The sequence below is a fragment of the Glarea lozoyensis genome (assembly GCF_000409485.1).
Source record: "Glarea lozoyensis ATCC 20868 chromosome Unknown GLAREA10, whole genome shotgun sequence".
Taxonomy (NCBI): Eukaryota; Fungi; Ascomycota; class Leotiomycetes; order Helotiales; family Helotiaceae; genus Glarea; species Glarea lozoyensis.
Window position 1 is genome coordinate 2,258,451 of NW_007360984.1, and position 19,983 is coordinate 2,278,433.

Below are 19,983 nucleotides of genomic sequence, written 5' to 3' on the forward strand. Positions count from 1 at the left end.
AAATAATTTGTTGTCAAAACATGAGAAAGATTGACGCAGACACATCACCACACCGATTCACGAGATCAAAAGGAAGAATAATATTCGCATTCTATTACGCGAATTTGATGTTCCTAAGGCACTCCATGTGCTCCTGTGTCCCTTAGCGGGCTTTAAAGCCCACTCGGTATCAAGCTATCAACCTGTTGCCTTCACACAAGCTGAAGTGGGTTTGCCCTCAGGAATTCCTCAAGGGTCGTAAGTCTTCCTTTGATGTTCCCTGCAGCCCAAGTAACCAACTCATCAGTAAGAGGACCAAAGTATCCTCCAAACTCCTCCAGAAAGCTGAGCCCCTCCGAAAACAGAACAGGCGCAAACGGTAGGCTCTTCTCGAAGTCGTCAAGCGAGATCTGCTTGTACACGACAGTTTTGCCTGTAGTCTTGGACAAAATAGCGACTATTTCATCGAAGCTATACAATGCCTGCGCGGCACAGAATGTTTTGCCTGCATACTTTTCCGGTTCGGCGAGGATAGCACCAACGAATTTTCCTGCGTCTCCGGTAGCGTCGATGTATGGTACCTTGTGCTTCGAAGAGATATGCCGGGCCAGAACCCAAGTGCCATCGGAAGTCTTTTGAGGACCCAAGAAGGGTTGGGTATGGAAATTCTCCATGAAGAATCCGTACGAGACAAAGGCGCTCTTGATGGGAAGACTTCGAATGTATTTCTCGGCCACAGCTTTGGCGTCGAACGGGGTGACATGGGTGTATTTGCCACCGGAGAGCTCAGTGACTGAGGGTAGGGTGCTGAAGATGATGTACTGAGCTCCTTTCTGTACGGCGACGTCGGCAATTGTCTTTGCACTGTTGGACTCGATTTCAACAGCGTCGGGAGTGAACGAGGGTGTTGTCATGGCGAAGATGGTATGAGCACCATTCAAAGCTGTTGCGAGAGAAGCTGGGTCAAACACGTCGCCTTCGACGACGGTGACCTTCTCCTTGAGCTTCTTGGCTTTGTCTGAGGTCGTATCTCGAGTGATGGCACGGATCTCGTAAATTTGAGATAACTCTGGGTCGTTTAATACATGGTTGATGATTGAACCGCCTTGTATACCAGTTGCTCCAAAGACAGCAAGGATGTTTTTCATTTTCTCGGTTGCTTTTGTTGTCGAAGTAAAGTCTTCAGGGAGTGATTTACGGAGTTTGGCTGTTTATTGCAAAGTACTGAGAGCTTGATAACAATTCTGCATAGAGACGAGGCATTCTGGAGCTTTATACTTCCTCGCCAGCATAAGAACAACCTGAGGACTCCCTTGATTGTATTGCAGCTCAGAGTGGAAAGTACTAGAAATCCTGTGCACAAGGAATCCTGGCACGGCCAATGTATCTCTACTGAAGCATCTCGATCTGATTTTACACCACAAGCCTTTGTTCAAAATTGGATATCAAGTATATTGGAGTGGGTCATCCACAGTCTACATCAAGTTAGCGCAATGTTCCCTCGGAAGTTCGCATAGAAACATGATTGGCTGGCCACGAAGTCAGTTGCTCCTCCCACTGCTTATGCTGCTTACCAATTCGAAACAAGGTGGACATCACCTCCGATAATTCAGTTTTCAAGCCTCGGAACATCGCAACCTCGCATCTTCGCTATCTTAATTATTGATCAGGTGAAGTCCAAGGATTGTTCCCTGATGCATTCCGCCAGTGGTTCCTTCCGACGTGGCCCTTCGCTCAGAAAGTCTCGATCTGGATGTCGAGACTGCAGAGTACGCAAAGTGAAGGTATAAGCAAGAAGAGTCCATTCATTGGATCGAACCTACTAACCAAGTCTAGTGTGACGAGATAAAGCCTGTCTGCTCAAATTGCCGCCGACGATATGTAAATATCCAGCATTGTCACTGGACCACAGAATCCCCTGGGAAACACATTCATAAACCTGAAAGAAACACTCTAAATCAACTCGCTAAAGATCCAGCTATACATTCAGTCCCACAACCAATCATAGTAGCACATATCCCATCACTAAGCTTACATCCAAGCTCCATATCAGACACCAGCCGATGGCGGACTTTAGAGCTTCGCTTAATGTACCATTATAGTTCAGTGGTAAGCTTTACTATGCCAGGCTGTAATGGTGCATCCAGAGAAGCATGGCAGCGGACTATACCACAACTTGCCTTTGAATCTGAACTACTATTAAACCCCATGCTAGCGCTCTCCGCTCTCCACCTGCACGCCCACTCACACAACGACTCTGACATAGCGATTGCTTTGAGACGTTACTTGGATCGATCACTAGTAAAACATCGCCAGACTTTAACAAACCCCGAAAAGGGTGTTTCGGAACAGCTTTGGCTCTCATCGGTTCTGCTTTCGCATATGTACTGGTTGCTGGCACATCAGCCGCAGCCTGACCAAGCATATGTTTTTCCACTTCAAGCAATGAAGATGCTAGAAGGAGGCCGAGTCATCTTTAGGGATAATGATGTACTCCTTGGCCAGAAAGGATATGGCTGGATTGGAGATGAAGCTATTCCCTTCGTGCTGCCAGAAGAGAAGCTATCCAAGTTCGCCCAAACACAACTTAGAAATTTAGAGTACGATCTATCGATATTGCTAGACGCATTCAACGTCCAAAAAATGACAGAAGACCGCAAGAATATTTATATAGAAGCTCGAGATTTCGTACTCCACCACTACCGCTCCTTCTTCTCCGGCGCCGATACCAAAACGCTTCAGCGCTTCGTCGGTTTCATGGCCGTGAGATGCCAGCCGGGATATCTTGACATGTTGGAACAACACGACCCGCTTGCCATGGCTCTGATGGCGAGAATGCTGGTTCTTCTAAGTGCGTTGGATTATGCGTGGTGGATTCATGGTACGGGAGAATATGAAGCTATTAATCGTGATGTAAGAGGGATTTGTGAGTTGCTGCCGAAGAAGTTGAGATGGGTTATGGAGTGGCCGAGGAAGGTGTTGGGTGGGGAGATTGATTTGAGGAGAGATTGAAGGTGTTTGTCGTGCTATCAGAGACGATCGTTCACGGCGACTAAGGAGTTGAAGCACGATGTTCCATTCGAGGAAAGCGTGTTAGATACGAATATCTCTACACAATCGACATTCAATCTAGGCATCAATGGCCGTCTGTAAAAGGGCAAGCGTACACAGAACGGCATGTCAACATGCAAGAGGATCAGAACGTGGGCGTGACATTCAAAGGATCTTTTTTCCGGTGAGAAATGAGTTCTGCCAATTGGAAAGTCCCCCTTTGAAAAATATGATTTATACGCCGAAAGAAAATATGGCCCTAATCGAACGATGATTCTGGTGATGCTTGAAATAAAAATTCAACATACGGAAGTTTGGTTGTAAGTTGACACACGTCTAAATCGTACACGATTTGATGGAGAGCTCTTGATGCTATAATTGGAAATCAAAGCTACCTTTGAAAACAAGACTTCTCATCTTCCATGATACTATCATACTTAATATCTAGTACTCTTTCCCGACTGTCAGTGTTGGAGGGCTCGCTTATCATCATCCTAGCCACTCGTGTGGCTTTTTTGGGACGAAAACTCACCGTGCCGTTGGTAACCAGCAAACCCGACAGCAACACCAACGGGGGACCATAATCTGACATCCGTCAGCCACATTATGCAGCTCGTACTCGCCATGTGCTTCTTGACCCTGCCAACCATCGCCGATAACCGTTTTGTTGCAGATGTGGAAGTAATAAATATCTGCACATCTTATTCCAGGAGATTGGGTTATAGGCAGCAGTTCCATTAATTCCTTGTGGGTTTACACAGCAGATAATATTGATCGATAGAAAAAACCCTGAAAGTTTATTGAGAGGCGACATTGGATGTTTGTGCTTCCTCGAGGGCTGTCAGACCATTGAGTAAGAGGCGCTGCGACTTATGATCGAGCCCAACATATCGGCGGGCTAAAAATCCGAACAACAGGACTTTGAAATTGCCAGCGCGTTCGCTATCTCACACAAATAGTAACACCGAAAGGTCTATCTCATGCGCTCAAATTTGAGAGTTGCATCATGCATGCTGCTGAGCCGCATACGTGAGATTGTAGAAACACGGTCAATCGCTAGCCAATGAGCTCACAGAAGAACAGCATGATTTTCATGGAATTGTGTAAGCTGCAATCATACAAAAGCATCGCCTGTCCTGAAAAGACTGCTGCAGTACGAGTGATTTTTCGTATGGCCGAAAATGGTATCATGAGCAGGAGGCGTAACTAGGCTTCTCTCTCGTGTTGCTCGAAGCAGCATGATAGGGACAAAGTAAGCTTACTGTTCTTTCTTGTAGCCTCAGAGATTGGAAATGCATTTATCTTCTCACTGGTATATGAAAGCGTGAAACTGCTGCTCCGGAGAAGAAATTGTGTTTGTACTACCAAGTCAATTGCATCTTTCCCACTGATCAACTTCCACCATGTTACTCCCTTCACAGAATCAGTTATTATCTGCATTTGCATTTTCAGCTTTTATAGTTGACAGTACTGCTACACCTACAAATCGTGGCAATCAACATGTGGAAAAGACCCTAAAGACGCGAGCCGGCTTGAACATAGTCAAGACGACCACTACCGATACCCAAACGATTGACTGGGTCGCTCTTGACTCTCAAGGAAAAATCGCAGAGCTACCACCACCTCGAACACCGCGAGAGGGACCACGACCTACTGCAGAGCTTGAGCAAGCTGGAGCCGAATTGGGACCTGCAGGCACTGTTCCAGTGTCCCGCACAAACCTGGACTATCTTACCAATGCTCCTAAGAAAGTTTTGCCAGAAATCCAATTTTCGAAACGTCAGAATGCTGGCGTACACTGGTATTGTCAAGCCAACCAGACAGTGACCAACATCGGTGGTACCGGCACATTTAGCATGTTTGCTCCCTACACACAAAGCGACGCGGATTTCTCACTGCTACAGACAGCTGTTACCAGACATGATGTCAATATTCAGGCTGGCAGATTTCCTCCCTTCCCTGGAACACAAACAGTAGAGGCTGGATGGATCAACTGGAAGCAGCAAGTCGCTCAACCACATCTCTTCACCTACTACACTAGCAATAACTACGTCCAGGAAGGCAACAACCAAGGTGGATGGAACACCGACTTCACGGGTTGGGTTCAAGTTGACCCAACGATCCATCCTGGCTCAGTTTTCACCCCTCTCAGTATCGACGGCGGAGCCCAAAACGATCTCAAAATCGAGTACAACCTCCACAAAGGCAATTGGTGGCTTGCGGTAGAGGATAAGTGGATAGGATACTACCCCGGCTCGCTTTTCAGTACCCCAAGCAGTGATCCAGCATCGTCGACTCTGGCTGGTGGGTCGGATACGATCTACTTTTATGGCGAGGTCACCAATAACGAAGAAACCCTTACGACGACGGATATGGGCAGTGGCGAGTTTGCTAACAAAGGCTACGGAAAAGCGGGATATATTTTCAATATTGCTTATACGAACCCTCAGAATGTTAGCAAGCCTTTCAATGGGCCGTGGAGGGATTCGGATACTTCGAGATATACGCACGAGTCGCACTTCTTGAGTGGAACAAAGAGAGGGAGTTATGCATTCATAGGGGGACCGGGTGCTGGTGGGAAGATTGGCGGATAAACTTGCCATTAGGTGCTGGAGATTGGAAGTTCAGAAGGGAAACCTTTGAGATAATTCACTGTAGTATATTTATAGTCTTGCGTTCTGAGTAAATTCATGGTGTTTGAAGATGACTTTGCCTACAACATAAAAAAAGCCGCTAATTTTCGTAAATACAACCTTCACACTTAACGAGACTAAGATACCCTCAAAATATTCACTTTCACGCAAGAAGAAAGCGGCGGCGTCGCTGACCCAGAACTCCATACGATGCTTGGATAAATCAATCCTCCATCAATGTCGCAAACGTACCACTTATCGTACTTTACGCTCGAACCCTCCATGGTCCCAAGATAATTCTTCTCATTGAAAGAAACCTTGGAAGCAGTGTCGAAACTTGCGTATCCAAAAACGGGAACTTGATAGGAACCCTTGTTATTGAACGCCATGGGTGCTTTTACATCAGCGATACCGTTTGAAGTTTGTCTGTTTTTCAATTCGTAGGTGAGAAAGCCGGTATTACGAGTTTGGCTTGAGGTGTTGTTCAAGTTGAAGGCAGCTTCAAGGTCAGAAATTGGGTAGCGAAGCTGTGCCAGTGGACAGAGCCCGGGATCTAACAGTCATTAGTTTTGCCTTCGAAATCAAAATGTTTGACTTGTATTACAGGGACCTTGTTTGCCTTTCTGGCATGGAATAAGAGTCGTGCCATTGTAGGTCTTGCTGTCGGAAAGTACGACGAGGGCGAACTGCGAACTCTGAGCAAAGACTGCTGAGAGAGATAGAGTACTGAGAGAAAAGATGGATATAATAATAGCCAGCCTCATTTTAAAATTCATGTCGCTGAGAAATTCTGTATTTTGAAATTACGATGAGTGAAGTATTCCAATATTTGGGTAGCAAGCATGGATGGACTCACTAGCTAAATCATGAAAATTTACAGCAGAAACAACGACATTCTTATAATACCTTCTCATCTCACTTGGCTCAATAGTGAATATGTCTGTTGGTAGAATTTGATGGCTAAACCCTCATTCAGTCACATGGGCACCCGGATATATAATTTAGGCAAGTGTTGTTAGCAAGCAATTTTACGTGAGAAGTATAGGAGCACCAATGATCGATAGTTCACTCGGTGACTACCATGTTGATCAGTTACACTTAAAAGAATAATAGTTGTGTAATCATATTGGATGAACGGGCGGGCCAAAAGGAGAGTAAACTGTCACATGACAAAGTGAAACGTGATCCACCCCCTCGCCTTCGCTTCCATGTTAGTATCAAGCACCTGAAGTGTAGATATTACAAGCGATCTGTATATAATATCCAAGCGGAAGATTGATCAGCGTCAGTACAGGGTTCAAAAGTGGTGTGGATGTCGTTCGTGGGGAGTGAAATACGAAGCAGCAGATCGTGATATTCGAGGGATCTTTGGATCGATACCGACTGATTAACCTTAGGGATATGATCCTAGTCTCGTGCCTGACTACGGTACTCTCCTGGCCTGGACATTATACGATGACAGTACTAATACTGAGGTGTCATTGGTACGTCTTTGAAACGATATCATGACTGCGGCGAATGCCGGTGAGGATAATTTGAACACATCTCGATTGGAGGAGTCTTTTGGGATCAAGGTGACTAGAACAGAGAAATTCCTCGAACGAGTTGCTTCTGGTGGAAAGGCGTCGGGATGGCTTAATGAACTCGATTGGTAAAACCCTCGTATGCGCTCATTCATTCATTCAGCTCACACCACCATGACCTCCTTTCTTCATATTTGGGCTGTTTGGTCTCGGCCTTGACACATACTGCGGTATATACTGCGTTGTCTTGAAAGCTTTGTCGGGATCTCAATCTCAGCGCCTTGTCCAGATATGGTAATTTTCACCGGCAGTGCAGGTTACCGTCAATTTACATAGCCACCAGTGAACAGCTTAAGTTCTGTATTGCTTTGTTCGCTAGTGGAGAATGAGATGGACGTCAACATTGAAACCAAATTAAGGCTTACAGTGCGTAACTCTTCCCTCTTGAAGGGAACGAGACCTTTATCCGTTGCTAGGTCTTGTTCTTCCAGTCTTGTCTGAGGTGTTACAATTGTATCATTTCTAAGGATGCTGAAGAAACCCGACTTTTTGGCAGTGGCTTAAGCCAAGCCGATAAAGAGCTTATTTTGCCACCACAATTGCAGTCATTAGATTATGTGGATCTCGGTTATCTGTCATGAAATTCTAGAACTCTTTGTTCATGTCGTCCTCCAGCACTGCCCACCGGCTAAGCGAGCTGATTGACACGCCATAAAATATTTCAACGCTGACAACTTTCAACATTTTTGCTTTGTGCCAAAACCTACAATGGTTAAATCAGTATTTTCAACTGCTACATCGGTACGGGGAATCGAATCACAATGTATAGTAATCAGATGAGCCTACTTCGCCGGGAATTTTGGCTTAAACGGCTTGAATGGCTTCGCAGCCCCGAACTTTATCTTTATGAGAGGAGTTGAGGGGGGAAACAGAGGCTTAAGTTTAGACTCTGACCTTGGGTATTAATTGATGCAATTTCAGCAAAAATTCCTCATTTTCTACCTTATCCCTCACTTAATTACACTTGGGATAATCACTCAAAATGCGTTCATTTTTCAGCATTGCCTCTTTGGCAGTTTTGGGCTTTACGTCAATTGCTCAAGCTACTGAGATGCCACCACCATCAGATGAATGTTCTAAAGACTTTGCATGCTGTGCAAACCCATCTAAACGCTCCCTCTTTCGCCGCACTACCAATACCTGTAGTACCAAAACCTGCTGCCAAACGACGGAAAACATTCTCACAGCCAATACAAAAACAGAACTTCGATGCGGAAAGTACGGAGCCAAGACGTCTACGGTTACTGTCACCGTTAGAGACTGTCCTACCACCACTGATGGAAAGTGCATCCATGTTGCATACGAAAACGTTGTTACTACAACCTTCAATGAAGTCCATCTACAGATCGATGATGTTAATCTCACAGCATCTGCCCCCGGTCAATTCACTTTCAACAAGTATTGCTCACTTACGAATTCCAACCAAACAGCCGATTGCTGGGTGGCTGTGAGCAAAGTTCTTGACGTCTTTTCCCCACCTGTCACCAGTCTTTGCGACAAGTCCATCAGAATTGCTGCCCATGCTTCCATTACGGACGGGAACACCTGCTGGGGAGTTGGAAGTCCGATAGCCCAAACTTCCAAAAATTGGGCAATGGAGTTACAGTCGCCTTCACTTGTCCTCCAGTTTGCACAAAGTCCTGCTGTTGTCCAACAATCACTCCACCACCTCCAACCACAAAGGAGTGCGGATTCGGTACCGCCTTCGCCTATAATTCCATATGCTCTCGCGACTGTTCATCATCATGCCCTTGGTACCTCAACCGACTAGGATGCCAACGATGGGGATGGTTCTTTGGGCTCGGGCAAGATCAAGTGGACAAGGGTTACACAGCCGAGCTGATCGTTGGTGCAGGAGGTAATGATGTGACTAAGGGAACTCACGTTGGCACTGCAACTGTTTCTAAAGGTACTACGGCTGGAACAGTTCGTATTGCATATGATCTGGACTCTGGATATCAAGTCAACGTCGCGCATGTCTTGCTTACTTGCGCTCCTGTTCCGGTCCCTCCCCAAGGTGCCAACCCAAATTGTGCACCAGGAAAGTACACAATCAACTCGGGTTGTATTACTGGTGCTAGTCGTCAGCATTGGTCGACTGATTACAAGATCACTTGCTCCAGGTATTACCTTATCATGCACGGTTCCATAACTCGTACAGTTCCAAGTACCGACACTTGTACTGCAGTCGATTGCTCGTATGTAGATCCTCCGGATCAAGGGGAAAAATAGGATGTCAAAAAAAGGACGAGATGTAACTGCTTTGAGGAACGGTTTTGGGCTGGCGCAAATTGTTGTTCTCATGACCAGCGGAGTTCAGGTAGTAAAGTTATGCTTGAGAATTTGGGAAGCTTCTTATATTCAGTACCATTTCTTTAATATATGAATGGAATATGTTAAAAATTATCTCTTGTCTTTATGTGACAGGTCGATTTCATCGCAAGTGCCAACTTCAGTTCTCAAGAAGTGACATCGCCCAATTATCTGAAAAACCGCAATACAGGTGGCTTGTCCAATGTTGAAGGGAATACCTTCTAACTCTATCGCTTCTCTGCGCTCATGGCTCGGCCATTTCTTCGACTCACCTCTTTTCGCAATGGCTCAAATTGCTAAAACAACTTCAACTGCAATGGGGCAAGGGAGTGGACACCTCCTCGCGGTGGTGAATGGCGGTTGGAAAATAGGCTGTAGATGGTGTTGGGGTAATGTAGCCAATCGTCTTGCATGAAGAGCTGCCAGTTGAACGCCTCGACGCTTCAGCCTCACGGATGATTACTTGCGCGTCTCCAGTTGTCTTCAACTTATTCTCTACAACACCTCAAGCAATATCCATGATCGAGATCTCTTCGTCACATCCTCTCAATCTGGGATTTGATAATATGTTTAGTGTGCTCTCTTCTTTCTGGTTTCCGCAGAAATTCGCGAATTGAGCTCCGAAATGCGGCTTCTGGAGTGCACAGCTGATGGCGACCTCAGCCTGACCAAAGATCTTTTCAAAGATATCCCTCCTTATGCGATATTGTCCCATACATGGGGAGATGATGACCAAGAAATTACGTACAAAGAGGTAATGGACGGCTCAGGGAAGTCCAAGGCCGGGTATCGAAAGATCCAGTTCTGTGGAGAGCAGGCTAGGCGTGACAGCCTTGAATATATTTGGGTGGATACTTGCTGTATCAACAAAGGCGACCCGGTGGAACTTCAAAAGTCTATCAACTCCATGTTTCTATGGTACAAGAACGCAGTAAAGTGCTATGTTTATCTCGCGGATGTTTCGATGCCAGGTGATGAAGACGCAAGCGAGTGTAAAATCGCGATCGAATCGAAATTTCGGACTGCGAAATGGTTCACGCGGGGCTGGACGCTTCAAGAGCTTCTTGCTCCATCATCTGTCGATTTCTTCTCCACTGATTATAGGTGGATTGGCGACAAGTTTTCCCTGGAGCGATTGATTCACGAAAGAACAGGAATTCCAGTTGAAGCTCTTCGTAGATATGACCCGAAGAAGTTCAGCCTTGATGAGCGGGTGGCATGGACGGCCAAAAGGGAAACCAAGCACGAAGAAGATATGGCATATTCTCTTTTGGGAATGTGCAATATATTTTTGCCGCTTATTTACGGGGAAGGGCGAGAGAACGCGTTTCGGAGGCTTCGAGAAGAGGTCGGCAGAAGTGTTGAGGGAAATGGGGTCGATAAGCTCGACGATTTGGCTGCTAAGAAGGAACCAAAGTTCACTGTTCCCTTTGTTCGCGATCCAAAATTTATTGGCCGAGTAGATGTCATACAGGAAATGACAAAGCAACTTGATACGAGGCGGCGAATAGCAATCTGCGGAATCGGCGGCATTGGGTGAGTTTCAACCTGCCAAACGCTTGTCTTACTAATATCGGGCAGGAAATCCCAGATCGCGATCGAGTACTGCTACATATGGAAACACCGTTACCCAGAAAGCCATGTATTTTGGATACATACAAGCTCTTTTGATCAATTTGAGCAAGCATATAGAGAGATCGCGAAGCAAATGTCTATACCTGGGACCGAAGATCCCCAGAGTGACACTCTTGTTCTTGTTCGGGACTGGCTGAATACACTAGAGAATGGGTCCTGGCTACTCATCCTAGACAATGCAGATGATATTGACCTCTTTTTCGAATTGGATTCAACGGCAAACAAACCCAATCATCCATACATTGGCAATTTGCTTCCTCGAAATGAGAATTGTTTTATGATCACTACCACTCGCGACAAAAGAATTGGCCAACGCTTGAGCGATCAAGAAGAGGAAATCACAATCGACGTATTGCCTCCAAAAGATGCCGAGCAACTGTTAGTATCAAAAATACCAAGATCAGAGGACACAAGTAGTGCAGATTTCCATTGCCTTAATGAGATACTTGGAAATATCCCATTGGCGATCACTCAAGCTGCTGCGTTCATACGAGAGAACAGTATGACGGTCGAATCATACATCAAGGAGCTTGAAGCCAGCGACTCTGACTTGCAGGACTACATGGACGAAAGCCTACCAGACCCCCGAAGATATCCAGATAGTGAGAATTCTGTCGCAAGGACATGGAAGCTTTCCTTTGATCAGATTGCAAAACAATTTCCTGGAGCAGCCGACTTACTATCACTCACGGTTCAGCTTGACCGCCAAGCGATTCCAAAGACTCTTTTAAGTCATATAGAATATCGGAGTATTGATTTCAATAAGGCTCTAGGAACATTGCAAGCGTACTCATTCATCCGGGCCGAAAAAGGGGGATCGAGCTTTGAAATTCATCGACTTGTACAGCTGTCGACACTGAGGTGGTTGAGTTTACGGCATAAAAAAACAGAGTGGCAAGAGAGATCTCTAGAGCTGATGGCTAAAACATTCCCACATGGGTATTACGGAACATGGGAGGAATGCGAAACTCTCTATCTACACGCAAAGTCCGTTGCCAAACATGAGTATGCTCATAAAGCAGTTCGCGTTCAGCAAGCTGAACTGCTTGAAAATCTCGCAACCTATGATTACAATCAAGGAAGATCAGAAGCGGCTTATCGACAATCCAACAATGCTCTAATGATAAGAGAGAGTGAACTTGGCGAGAAACACCTAGATGCGCTAACGACTGTGAACAGTCTCGCTTGGATGTACGAAAGCGATGGAAACCTGGCTGAATCAGAGATCCAATTCCGAAGGACTAGTAAAACTTTCCTAGAGGTTCTCGGGAATACGCACCCAGAAACGCTGTGGACCACGAATAAACTTGCTAAAGTACTCAGTATGCAAGGAAATTTCGCTGAGGCAGAGACTATGGTCCGCCAAAATCTCGAGATCTCTAGAATTGAACTTGGCAATAAACACGAAACTACTATAGAAACCGCAACCGCTCTTGCATTTGTCTTGTTAAATCAAGACAAGAATGCTGAAGCAGAGCCTATAATCCGCAATAGTCTTCAGCTCTGCGAAGAGGTATTCGGTGAGAAACACCCGAGTACGCTCGAGTGCAAGGGAAACCTCGCTTTTGCGCTTAGTGGGCAAGAAAAGTACGCAGAAGCAGAATTGATGTTCCGTCATACTGTCGAAGTCTCTAGAGAGATACTCGGCAATACACACAGGGGAACGTTAGATGCTATAAATAGACTTTGCTGGGTAATCATATCTCAAAAGTTTGACGCTGAAGTAGAGCATTTGCTCCGTCAGAACATCCAGACCTGTGAATGTATGCTTGGTAAGACGCACCAAGTCACGATCAATGGTGTGTATTATTTGGCTTGGTTATTTGAGAAGAAAGAAGAGTATGAAGAAGCTTTGACACTCTATGAAAGAGCCTGTGCTGGGTTCGAATCCATTTATGGTTCTCAACATTCTTCGACTTTGGAATGTAAAAGACGCTACTCGGCTATGTTAGATATCTCTTCCACTTCTCAGATGAACGTTCCTGCTGAGATCTCTGAAATGGGAACAAACAATGGGGTTATCTCTACATCAAAGCGAAGAAGTAGATTTTCAAAGCTCTTACCTTGGCGAAGTCACCAAAAACCGTCCAGCCATGGCTAAATTTCCTACTTTCTCCGTCATAACAAATCGCAAGAAAGCAGAAAGTGCTACTGTTGGGAGCCTGGGTAGACAGGAGTACTAAGGGGGAAAAGTCGAGCTAGCAGAATTGCATTCTCAGATATGTTCGGCGCATTTTCTCTCAAGAACCTCCGAAGTTGGGCACTTCTCACCGCCTACCGTGGTTTCTACACTGTCATCACGCCGTCAATTACAAGAAATGGCTGAATATTTAGTAATTCCAAGGTCCGAGTTATCACAACCCCAGGAGAAAGCAAAGGGGAATTTCGAAGAAGCAGAGAGGATCGTGTCTCAATACAAGAAGCTCGAACCTGTTTTAAACACGACGTACCTAGGAACTGAGCGCTGAGCAACAACAGGCCTACCGAAAAAACTGCAACCCAACCGTAACTCTGGAGAATTGAACGTGTACGTCAAATTAAAGCCACATTCCCATCTCGCAAAACAGCTCACTCTGACTCAACCCAGCAATTCGAATCGCTCAACCCAATCCAAGCCACTAATCCACCCGTTATACACCCCATCAGCTACAAAAAGGGTTCGAAAAGTTATCTCTCATCCCCTTAACAAGACAACGAATTCAACTTTACATGACTTCAACAAAATACAATCACGGCGAGAATAAGTAAACGCCGAAAAGGAAAAGTGGACGATATGTTTTGTGTAATTTCAAGTCCGCTATGTTTGGGGTGTTTGATGTGCCGGGTTTTAACGGTATTGCGGGGTTGGTCACTACGAGCTGGTATGTTTAAAAGAGTTTTTGTGTTTTTAATTTTTCAATAGGCTTCTTTGGTGGTGGTATGTTTACTTAATGGATAGGGAGTGGTGTTGTAGGATACTGATTAGATGGTTAGGTTGGTGAGTTAGTGGGGGTGTGAGGATGGGTAGGTCTTATATCGAAGAGAGTACGCAAAAAGAAGGAGAAAAGCAAAGGAGGATCTCTGGAAATGTATTTGAGTTCTCGATTTCCGGGCGTACGAAGAAGTAGTTTCCCTGTTCCAAAACATGCATCCAAATTTGATCAATTCATCACGCTACACATTTTTACACTATCTGACCCTCTAATAACTATTACTAATCCCCCCCATCCTCCCCCCATCCGGCACAACCACACACCCACTCAAATACGCCCCGGCCTTACTCGCCAAATACACCGCCGTCCCCGCAATCTCCTCCTCGCGTCCACACCTCTCCATCGGAATCACGCCCTTCTCCACCGCGCCCTCCTCCCGCGGATCCTCGCCCTGAAGCGCCTTCATATCAGCCGTCATCTCGCTCGGGAACATCCCCGGCGCAATCCCGTTCACACGGATCTTATACGGCGTCAACAGCGTCGCGAGCGTTTTGATCATGTGAGTTGCGGCGGCTTTGCTGAATGAGTAGGAGAGCCCGACGTGTTGCGTGCGCGTGTAGCCTGCTATGCTGGATGTGATGACCACGGATGATTTCTGGGTGATGTTGCCCTTTGCGTTTCCAGCGTCGAGGAGGGTCAGGAAAGCGAGGGTGGTGTAGAAAGCTGCGGAGACGTTGACGTTGAACGGGTTAGTGAATTCCTCGATTTCCGGTTTCCAGTGCGCGGCTTGTAGTTCTTGGATCGTGGCCTTGCGATCGGTTGGGAGGCCGAGGGAGGGGGTTTGGATGCCGATGATGCCCGAGTTGGCGAAGAGGATGTTGATGTAGCCCTGTTCGCGCTCGATTTGGGCGGCGGCGGCGGCGAGGGAGTCTTTGGATGTTACGTCGCCGACGATGGGGATGATAGTGCCATTTTTGGCTTGCTTGACGGCTTCGTCGAGCGTGGCTTTGCGACGTCCGATTATGTAGACGGCTTTGGCGCCGTTGGCGTCGAGGGCCTTGGCGATGTAGAGGCCGAGTCCTGAGCCGCCGCCTGTTATTACTGCTACGATGCCTTTGACTCCGAAGATGTTATTGATGTCTAGGTCTGCCATGGTGGTGGTTGGGTGTGATTAAGATTGGAGTTCTATGAGTGTATATGTGTGTATTATGAGTGGTGATTTGAGTTTTATAAGTGTAGATTGTATGTATCCAATTCTATATGATGTTTATAGTTTGTACATGACATGTGTAGTCACTAATAGCAAGCTCGTTAGTCGTGATGTGACCAAGAGTGGGAATAGTATACCTCTTTAGCGAATGATGATGTTCGATTTCCTTATCCCCACTGATTAATTGTAATGCACCTGGGCATCCTCCGGCTTTCTGTTTGTCATTACATCATTCTCGGCCCGTACCGTTATAGCCGATATGCTATTTCGACCGCTTACCAACCTGATGAGATACCCAAGTAGAAATACAATGTCGAAAACGTGAACATAGACCGAGTGTAGGATCTTGCAGCTATTTCCTTTTCAAGTCGTGTGCTAGAGATTTGTGATTCCTGTTGAAATTTTGACAAGAGCCGTCTTCCAGTCGCAAAAATGTATAGCTGTACAGGAAAAGATGTCAACCCATAAACAGCGATAGAATTATTAATCGCGATTACAATAGCCTGTTGATGAGCTGAGACTATCGTCGTTATGGAGTGGTTGTACTAAATGACTTCGCTTTGAGTTTCTCAATATATCGAAAGTAAGATGTATGATTTGGCCCGATGGCGATATGCTTGTTGGGCTTGCTTCAGGTGAAAGGCCAGTATCATTACGATCGTTATCATTGAGATGAAACCTTTGTTGCAATTTAGGATCCCATCCTTGACTAGTAGCCGTCGTAAGCGGTCGTCTCCCTGGGTGCACCAAGGAGCAAGGAATATTGGTAACAAAAAGTTTGTCGTCGACTGATGAAATTACAAATCATGTCGTGCGAATCTCCTTAGATGAAGAATTAGTAACCTGATCACCGACTCTCTTTCGTCCCTTAATCGGATCCGTTTGATACGCCGACAAATGTTTGTCCAGAGCCTCCGCCGCAGTCATCCTCTGAGCCGGCTCTATCTTGAGCATATCTTTGCACGCACTAACAAGAGGATGAGCCACTCTTCGGGCAAGCGAGTTCATCAATTCGCGATAATTGTCTTCAGTCACCCGTGCTGGAACAGATCTAAGATTGACCAGCTCTAAGCCGACTAAGGCGCTTGCCCAGTAATCGACGCTTTTTTCGTGGTATTGACCTTCTCTTTGCTCAGGCGCGAGGTACGGGATCGTTCCTGGTTTGTCGTAGAATGTTTTGCGCTCTTTGGTCGCACAGCCGAAATCTATGATTTGTGCATCTGGCGGGTCGTAGGATCTGACGGTGAGATTCCCTGGTTTGATGTCCCGATGTGAGATGTTAAGACTGTGGAGGAATGCAAGACCGTCCAAGACTTGAGCAAAAAGATGGGTTCGAGTATCCAACGACGCTTTGGATTTGATCAGAGCTGTGAAGTTGCTTGTGGATAGAGGACTGTATAATATGTGCAGATCAATCGTGTCGGAAAGTCCAGGAGTCCAATTCTCGTCGAGCAGTTTTGCGTATCGAATCATTTCTGATTTGTCTACTATCTGCTTGTGGTAGAACTCAAATGGTATACCAAGTCGCGGCTGTCCGATATTAGTTGTTGTAAATGTTGCGTAGGGGGTTACAAACATGAGGGTATTTCTGGAGATGCTTCGCTATTGCAACTTCACGATCCACGGAGTGATAGTTACGACGCGTTCTCCACAGCTCTTTTGCAGCAGCAGGTTTCCCAGTGGTTCTGTGAGAGACTACAGACACTCGACCATAACTACCACTGGCTATCGGATTTCTCACGATCCAATTTCCGATAGTAACCTCGTGGCCTGAAGGAGTTGGCAATAGCAATGGTGCATTCTCGTTTAGCACTTTGAGATAGTATTGAGAGAGCTCAACTTGGAACTGCGCTTCTTGATCTGGTGAGCGTTCCTGGAATTGGAGACTGAAATTACATTCTCCTAGGGTGATAGAATTCCGATATGGAATCAGTCGCTGCGACTGTCGCAGTAATTCGCCATTGAGGATAACTGGAACTTGACGCTCATTATTCGCGATGAGGAAGAAGCCACCTCCACCCTTTACCCAAGAGAAAAGGGCGTGCACTCCAGCCATTCCTTCTCCCTCGTGAATGCGAATGTCCACAGTCATGTTAGGACGGCCCATTCTACCTTTTCCGATTCTCCAGCCGATTTGAGGGAACTCGGGAAGCAAGCCAAGCGAGAAGATAAAACAGTCTTCACTCTCCAAAGGGTCGATATTCTTACGTCTATCGACATGAAGGAATTGCTTATGATGTTTAGTGGCCGGATCATCATCTCTGCTGAGCTCAACCAGCCTGCGAAACGCTTCCCGGGAATATTTATTCTGTGGTACCAGTCTTGCAAAAGTGCCTTCCTCCTCTAGCTGCTTTGCAAGCGGATCTTTGGTATCAGATCCATAAGAAAGACGGGACTGGAGAGTATGGCTGACTGCCAGACTCTCCAGTTCCCGTTCTTGCTTAACGCGGGTTGACGGTTCTGTAGAAATCCATGATGCCGAGTCGCTCATAGGAACCGAATCTTGAATGAGGAATCTCCAGGCGGATCCGTCAGCCAGGAAGCGAGGAAATGTTTACGTGGGAAGGAATGCAGCAGCACATATGAGTAACAGATAATAAGGTATTTTATGCATGAAAATGGTTGGAGAAATATCCATTTAAGTATATTTAAGGTTGAAAATGACTCGAGGGGGCAGCTGCCTATATGTATCGTCGATGTCTCGCTTCGGGCTGAGCAGCGGGAAGGGGGGCTGAGGCGATGAATCCAGATCACCTGACCCGAACAACGACACTAGTATCCAAAACGGTTTAGTCTCACGATGAATCCGCCCACCACAAAGGCCGTGTGCCCTCTTTCTGTCACGATGCCAGACCAACGCCCCCAACCTCTCTTCGATCGCCTCAATCAATCTCATCTCACCGAGAAACCACAACTTCACCGGACTCACACGGTTTATCGTATCTTCACACGGGATACGATAAATCATGGACACGACGGATCATCACGACAGTGCACTGGGGATGAGGGGACCCTACGACGACGACATCGACATCGGCTGGGTCGAACGACGGTTGAATGAAAGGGCGGGCTCGCGAAGCAGCAGACTCTCAGCGTACTTTGAAGGAGTGATGGAATTCGTCGAACCACCACCAACAATATCTCGATCACCAACTCCGGAACCTCGTCACCAAGCAGCATGGCAGGCCTCACCGCGGTATTCTCACAGTGTCCGACCGTTGCTGGATCATTCTTTTCAGCGAAGATCCAGCGGCAAAGGCATTCCCCGAATCCCTTCTCGTCGCTCCACGTTGGAATCCGACTCTGATAGTGCAACTGGACTTCCACCACGTCGAAGGAGACGTAGGTATATTGCGACGATGTTTCCCGACCGTACTGACATTGTTTTCAGGATATGTAACCCCGAATCCTGCGCACAAACACGGCTATTCCCATACCACACGAATCATAAAGCGATATATTAGGCCATCGAGACCCAACACGACATCTTCCAAGATTTCCAGCGCACATAAGATGGAGACACGATCGAAGAGTCGCGTTGTCCGGCGAACTGGCCACTCGACACATACGAAAACAACATTCCAGAGGCAGAAGGCACCATGAAATGAAATACGAGTTTGTTTGCAACAAGATGCTGCTAGCTTTTTGTTGCAACGATTAATTAATACACTATGATACCACGGGTCATCCCTGATTGAAGGAGCAGGAGATCGTACGGTGAGGATGTGCAGCGATTCGACTCTCGACAACGGATCCACGTTCAGTGGCCGCTTTGTCTCGACACATCGGAAACATTGAAGTCTTTCTCTGCCCAAGAGATTCTTCAAACACAGCGACAATTCTTGATCGTCGCCCAAACTCATATCCCTCTCGAGCGGTCGCCAAATTTGGACGCTATATTAGGTTCATCAAAACCCTTTCAAGCCCGAAAATATCTTAGAGCTTCATTGAATCCTTCTTAACCCAGCGAACACTTTCGATATAACACGAGACCGGTCGATTACCACCCGGAATCATGTGCCCTTCGAGCTATCGCCAGAATTTGACGGTACATTAGACTCGTCGAACATCTTGGTGTCCAAGAACATTCACGAAATATTGCGACAATGGTCGATTACATCGTACTCATATGTTCCTGGAATCATTCATGATGTGGCATACCAGCACCTCAGCGACAAGCAATAGTAGACTCTGAAATTCCGATCACGGGCTAATTTGGCGAATCCAAAGCATGGTGCATATGTACTATGTTAACTGAAGATATCGATGCCGGGGCGATCCAGGCCAGGGACAGGTTGATAATGACTCAGACGAATTGATCTGACAAACTAACATAAATACAGCTATACATCTGGGATAGACTGATAATACAACCAAAAAATAATTATTCAAAATTCATCTACAATCTCGTGTACCATTTTAATCATCCATTTACTATAAACTTACGTCGAGGCTGTATAATAGAGGCACTTGACCATTGTGTTACGATTCAAACTGGATACCACTAACCATTGTGTTTTCTAGAATCTATCATTGAAATATGGCCCTTGTACCGGGTTTCCATTAACACACCCTAGTCGGCAAGTGGTGAATGCGAATTAAGGACGATTCAAGGCATTCACTGGACCAAACAGCTATATATAGAACCTTCTTCTGGAATGTGCATA

The 19,983-nt window shown here is 46.2% G+C and overlaps 9 protein-coding genes across 9 annotated transcripts; 5 read left to right on the plus strand and 4 right to left on the minus strand.

Annotated features, from left to right (window-relative positions):
* Positions 1–191: 191 nt before the first annotated feature.
* Positions 192–1,127, minus strand: GLAREA_05765 (NAD(P)-binding Rossmann-fold containing protein; the record flags this gene model as incomplete). The annotated part of the gene is made up of 1 exon (XM_008079054.1): positions 192–1,127. One exon carries the CDS (start codon positions 1,125–1,127, stop codon positions 192–194), a length of 936 nt encoding a protein of 311 aa, XP_008077245.1.
* Positions 1,128–2,100: 973 nt separating this feature from the next.
* Positions 2,101–2,991, plus strand: GLAREA_05766 (uncharacterized protein; the record flags this gene model as incomplete). The annotated part of the gene is made up of 1 exon (XM_008079055.1): positions 2,101–2,991. One exon carries the CDS (start codon positions 2,101–2,103, stop codon positions 2,989–2,991), a length of 891 nt encoding a protein of 296 aa, XP_008077246.1.
* A 1,442-nt stretch (positions 2,992–4,433) lies between these two features.
* Positions 4,434–5,624, plus strand: GLAREA_05767 (carboxyl-terminal proteinase; the record flags this gene model as incomplete). Its single annotated transcript, XM_008079056.1, has 1 exon — positions 4,434–5,624. The coding sequence occupies one exon, from the start codon at positions 4,434–4,436 to the stop codon at positions 5,622–5,624; it is 1,191 nt and encodes a 396-aa protein (XP_008077247.1).
* A 69-nt stretch (positions 5,625–5,693) lies between these two features.
* Positions 5,694–6,427, minus strand: GLAREA_05768 (uncharacterized protein; the record flags this gene model as incomplete). The annotated part of the gene is made up of 3 exons (XM_008079057.1): positions 5,694–5,876; positions 5,933–6,216; positions 6,268–6,427. 3 exons carry the CDS (start codon positions 6,425–6,427, stop codon positions 5,694–5,696), a joined length of 627 nt encoding a protein of 208 aa, XP_008077248.1.
* A 1,801-nt stretch (positions 6,428–8,228) lies between these two features.
* On the plus strand, positions 8,229–9,478 carry GLAREA_05769 (uncharacterized protein; the record flags this gene model as incomplete). Its single annotated transcript, XM_008079058.1, has 2 exons — positions 8,229–9,000; positions 9,102–9,478. The coding sequence occupies 2 exons, from the start codon at positions 8,229–8,231 to the stop codon at positions 9,476–9,478; spliced, it is 1,149 nt and encodes a 382-aa protein (XP_008077249.1).
* Positions 9,479–10,184: 706 nt separating this feature from the next.
* GLAREA_05770 (P-loop containing nucleoside triphosphate hydrolase) lies at positions 10,185–13,295 on the plus strand (the record flags this gene model as incomplete). Its single annotated transcript, XM_008079059.1, has 2 exons — positions 10,185–11,095; positions 11,141–13,295. The coding sequence occupies 2 exons, from the start codon at positions 10,185–10,187 to the stop codon at positions 13,293–13,295; spliced, it is 3,066 nt and encodes a 1,021-aa protein (XP_008077250.1).
* Positions 13,296–14,374: 1,079 nt separating this feature from the next.
* On the minus strand, positions 14,375–15,259 carry GLAREA_05771 (NAD(P)-binding Rossmann-fold containing protein; the record flags this gene model as incomplete). Its single annotated transcript, XM_008079060.1, has 1 exon — positions 14,375–15,259. One exon carries the CDS (start codon positions 15,257–15,259, stop codon positions 14,375–14,377), a length of 885 nt encoding a protein of 294 aa, XP_008077251.1.
* An 861-nt stretch (positions 15,260–16,120) lies between these two features.
* GLAREA_05772 (Protein kinase-like (PK-like)) lies at positions 16,121–17,807 on the minus strand (the record flags this gene model as incomplete). Its single annotated transcript, XM_008079061.1, has 2 exons — positions 16,121–16,846; positions 16,893–17,807. The coding sequence occupies 2 exons, from the start codon at positions 17,805–17,807 to the stop codon at positions 16,121–16,123; spliced, it is 1,641 nt and encodes a 546-aa protein (XP_008077252.1).
* Positions 17,808–18,282: 475 nt separating this feature from the next.
* On the plus strand, positions 18,283–18,919 carry GLAREA_05773 (uncharacterized protein; the record flags this gene model as incomplete). The annotated part of the gene is made up of 2 exons (XM_008079062.1): positions 18,283–18,658; positions 18,708–18,919. 2 exons carry the CDS (start codon positions 18,283–18,285, stop codon positions 18,917–18,919), a joined length of 588 nt encoding a protein of 195 aa, XP_008077253.1.
* Positions 18,920–19,983: the final 1,064 nt, after the last annotated feature.